Below are 4,813 nucleotides of genomic sequence, written 5' to 3' on the forward strand. Positions count from 1 at the left end.
CACACACACACACACACACACACACACACACACACACACACACACACACACACACACACACACAAACTAACAATGGTTATCAAGTGTTTCTATGCAAGGTTACTTTAATCTAGTAAACAAATGGTTGTGTGTAGGCTGTGTAGCCTCTTAGATTTATCAGTTCATGTTGGTGTTTGCGATAAGCACCTATTTTGTAAACAGATCCTCGTACGTAACACTAATGAAGGATAAAGTAGGACTGGGCATCTAATAGAAATGTAAATTCAATTTCGGCTTCCAGTGGTTATTATAATAGAATAAGATGGAATAAAATTAATGCTTTTATCCATTATTTTTGCTGCAAAAAATTGATACAAGCATTAATAATACTGCAAAGTGTTGTTTTTTTCTTCCGTTATGACTCGAGGGCGTTCTTTTCCTTTGTAAGAGTCTAGTTTTGAAAGCTCGGCTGTCCCATTCAGGTCTCTGTCGTTTATCTTGTGGCCACCGTGAAGTTTGCTGTTCACCAGCTCATCTCCCCGCACCTGCAGACATCCAGTGGTTGAATCTTCAGAACAGCAGTTGCCCTAACTCCCTACTGGATTTATGAATCTCTGTTAGATATTAACTAATCAAGATTACAACTTTAAATAACTAAGTGATTATGCCTTTTGTTGTAATCAAGCAGCCCTACTCTGAATATAATATCACTTTTTTTTTTTTTAATTTAAGCCCGTTTTTTACTTTACCACTTCTCTACAGCGATGTGCATCCCTAAGAACATTTTATATGAAATTTGAGTGCAGGCTCTCATTTACCACAATGTTGAGTATCCATTTAAAATGATGTAAAAGGACCCAAACAATGATAGGCACTCTGCAAAAGAAACCCAGTCGAGCAAACCTTTTTAGAAATACTCTTGAAGGTACAAGATCAACAGATACTTTGAATGCAGTCTTTTGTTATTGATTAACAAGAACATCTATCATGTTTTCAGGATTTTTTTTTTTAAATATCACCGTGATGAGTGTCAATAAAAAGCATGAGAGTAGTATAATAAAATACATAATAGCTGAAGCAAATAACATGCTTATAAATCACATTAGTGTGATCCAGAACAAAGAGAAAAATGGACTAAACTATCATAAGAAAGTATTTTTCTGATTGTCTTGGTTTTCTATGTGATCTTTAAAATGACGTTTTTTACTATCCACTTAGCACTTAGGTTTTAAGTGTCCTTCTTTGATATAAGTCAGAATAAAAACAACCTCTCAGCCTCACATTCCACCATAAAGCATGAATCTCATCCTCTCGTTGCCTTATCAGGAGTTGATATTTTCTGTATTCTTTCCCAGGTTCGGAGAGTGCATCACCCATGCATTCACTCGGGGGCTCTCGTTCCCAGACTCCTTCTCCTGCCACTTTGACAGCAGAGCACACTGAGCACACGCATTCCCACTCCCACACCCATTTACAGCTGGACCAGAAACTCCACAACTCTGTCTTACAGACCCCCGATGACCTGGGTAATACTCAGAGGCATTCACTTTGAGATGCTTTTTCCTGTTCATACAAAGTGTAGTACTTTAATCATGTTTGTGAATATGAAATACTTTGTAGGATGACTCAGTCATGTTCTCATTGACTCATTAATTCCAGAAACGAGTGAGTTCCCCAGTGAGGACTGTAGCGTGATGGCGGGCGGCTCTCTGACCGGATGGCACGCAGATGTTGCCACAGTAATGTGGCGAAGGATGCTGGGTATCCTGGGAGATGTGAACAGCATCAAGGACCCAGAAATCCACGCTCAGGTCTTTGACTACCTGTGTGAACTTTGGCAAAACCTGGCCAAGGTGAGAATTGAGACATACAGTGAACCCGCAACTCCTGTGTCAGTGAACATGTTCTCCAATGACGAGCTTTTCTGTTTGCAGATCAGGGATAATTTGGGCATTTCTCTGGATAACCAGTCGTCTCCTCCACCCCCTGTTCTGATCCCACCCCTGAGAATCCTCACCCCTTGGCTCTTTAAGGTATGCGTGATAGAGAGGTAACAATAAGGGTTATAACATAACATGTGTTTCAGTGTTAGTTAAGCAATCTTTTCTCTTTAGGCCACCATGCTGACAGAGCGTTACAAGCAGGGGAAACTTCACGCCTACAAGCTGATTTGTAGGATCATGAAGAGACGGCAAGACGTTTCACCAAACACAGACTATCTGACACACTTCTATAACATCATGCATCAAGGACTTCTCCACCAAGACCAGGTAGAGTGGTCTCAAATTTATACTTGAACATAATATATGAACAAACAGCATATTTTATATTTTACAGATTTCTTTAATCTTGCAGCTGTTAATAAAACATTTTTTAATGTTAAATACTCAAATCCAGCTCTTTAAGCACAGAGTAAGTGCAGGAAAGCAGGGAAATGGGGAGAAAAGATAGTCATGCAGGCAAACATGCTGTGCTGCTGTGAATGCACCTTTTGAAGCTAAACGTTTTAAAAAAACTGTATTACTTTTACAGGACATTGTGAACACCATCATCAAGCACTGTAGTCCCAGGTTCTTTAGTATCGGTCTACCTGGAGCCACCATGCTGATCCTGGATTTCATCATCGCAGCTTCTAGAGTCACTGCCTGCTCATCACTCAATGTAAGAAATCCTCCCATTTGCAATGTTGGTTTCCAGCTTTACAGGAGCTGATTCTTTCATTCCTGTCCTCCTAACAAGTTTTATTTTCCAAAGGCTCCAAGAGTTGAAGCACAGATTCTTCTCGGATCTCTGGTGTGCTTTCCCAACTTTTACGGGGAGCTTCCTGCTCTCCACCCCACCACAGCTGACGTGGTACTTACCAAGTTCCCTGATGTCAAGGTACGCGAATGCCGATCATCATCTTCCACCTTACCTTATCCCTAGTATCCTCCCCTGTCACAACAACTCTCTGCATGTCCTCCTTCACTACATCCATGAATTTTCTCTTAAGTCTTTTTCTTTTCCTCCTGCCTGGGAGCTCCATATTCAACTTCCTTTGTTCAGTAAATCCACTATCCCTCCTGTGCACATGTCCAAACTATCAACCTTAACCTTATCTCCAGCCTGAGCTGTCCTTCTAATGTATGTAAATGTAGTTTATGGAATATTTTCAGTAGCAGTGTATTTAGGTGGCTGAAATTATTCTTCACTAGAGGCTCCCCTTGTTTGGATAATAGGGAATTATAGCCATCCTAGCAGTTACAAATGCACAGAAAATTCTTCTTTTTTAATCTTGCAGCATCCTTTCTGCAAATGATATGCAGCGCAGCCTGGTTCAGTGTATTCACGGTGGATAAACTGTTCATCATACCTCATATGCACTTCTCTGGGAGAGTATTACAATACACCGCAATAAAATATTGAGAAAATAACTTTTTTTTTTTTTTTTTTAAGAAATTACTTTAATCTTCCTGTAAGTTTGGGGAAAAGCAGGACAATACAGTTAAACTGACAGGTCTGAAAATGTGTTAGTTTTTTTTTTTTCCAACTCACACATCAAAAGCTCAAAAAGTTTATCTACATTGTTTGTAATCCAGGTCAGTTCAAACATCGACTGTCCATAGGGGATCTCGAAAGCAAACTAATAGGCTAATGTCTCATCAACCATTCTTGTTTGAGCTAAGGGCGATGGGAGTGATGTTGTTATTGTTGTTGGTGCCATGTAAACTGCTAATGTCATGCGTGGCAGCGCCTCAGGCTCACTCACTGCTTTCTTATGTGGCAGAAGCTTGTTTTGAATCACTAAGCGGTCATTAACACTGACCAGAGGGACAAGACCAGGGAGTGTGTGAACGTGTCTGGGGTGTGTGTTGACCTGTTTAAACTGTGACTATGTGTCCATATTTAGTCCAGCATATCTGTCTACGATATGCATTAACACCACAAGGTGTAGTTCCTTGAATCTGTTTCCTGTTTGTCTGACTGGGAACTATTAAGCTTGTCCTCATTTTCTGACATATAAATAGTGTTGAAATGATGGATGCTCATATCAAACATTGCCAAATAATGAGGTTAGCTTAAAGGGAGGGGGAAATGAACTAAAATGGCTTGTTTCAGATACTGGACAAACTCAAGGACTACATCGAGGCCTTGTGTAAGATGGAGAAGGATTATTTTGAACAGTGAATCATGCAAAGCTACTCTAATAGGTCCATTTTAAGGATGCAGTCTGTTTATTATTTATTATACACACCTTTAAGGGCTACTCAATTATGGCAAAAATCATAATCCCAATTATTATCATCATCAGTATTTCGATCTGAGTTCTGTAACATGACTTTTTATATTAATGCCTATAATAACAATACTAGTGGTCAGCTGATATATTGCTATTGAAAACTCATGTGCTGTATGTTTTTGTTTTTTTGTTGTTTTCTTTTTTTAAGGAGCATATCGTCAAAACCATCCTGACCTCTGCCAGGGATGAACCCTCTGCTCCTGCTAGGTAAAGGGTTTATAAAGTTTATTTATTTATTTTATTTATTTATTTATTTTTTTACAGTGTTGCGCAGGTGCCCCAGGTTACCTAAAGTTATCATTTGTTAATAAATTCCTTAAGTATGTAACCACATCTGTTTGTGCTCACCGTTGGCGAGTATTTCTTTATTTTATGCTGGTTCCTGTGTGTAAAATTAATATATGCAGTGATTCCGATAAACTGCATTTATACAGGGAGTGCAGAATTATTAGGCAAATGAGTATTTTGCCCACATCATCCTCTTCATGCATGTTGTCTTACTCCAAGCTGTATAGGCTCGAAAGCCTACTACCAATTAAGCATATTAGGTGATGT

General features: G+C 39.3%; 1 protein-coding gene across 6 annotated transcripts in view; it reads left to right on the forward strand.

The window, feature by feature from the left end:
- The window catches only part of ralgapa1 (Ral GTPase activating protein catalytic subunit alpha 1), a 72,751-nt gene that overhangs the window by 23,473 nt on the left and 44,465 nt on the right, over positions 1-4,813 (forward strand). For all 6 annotated transcript variants that reach the window (XM_042225533.1, XM_042225531.1, XM_042225534.1 and 3 more), the window contains 7 exons: positions 1,335-1,505; positions 1,639-1,832; positions 1,914-2,012; positions 2,094-2,249; positions 2,512-2,640; positions 2,734-2,859; positions 4,407-4,465. In XM_042225533.1, the coding sequence (XP_042081467.1) occupies positions 1,335-1,505; positions 1,639-1,832; positions 1,914-2,012; positions 2,094-2,249; positions 2,512-2,640; positions 2,734-2,859; positions 4,407-4,465 (934 nt within the window). The remainder of the gene's footprint in view (positions 1-1,334; positions 1,506-1,638; positions 1,833-1,913; positions 2,013-2,093; positions 2,250-2,511; positions 2,641-2,733; positions 2,860-4,406; positions 4,466-4,813) is intronic.

This window comes from Haplochromis burtoni, unplaced genomic scaffold, assembly GCF_018398535.1.
Source record: "Haplochromis burtoni strain Fernald_Lab_line unplaced genomic scaffold, NCSU_Asbu1 Contig_174, whole genome shotgun sequence".
Lineage (NCBI taxonomy): Eukaryota > Metazoa > Chordata > Actinopteri > Cichliformes > Cichlidae > Haplochromis > Haplochromis burtoni.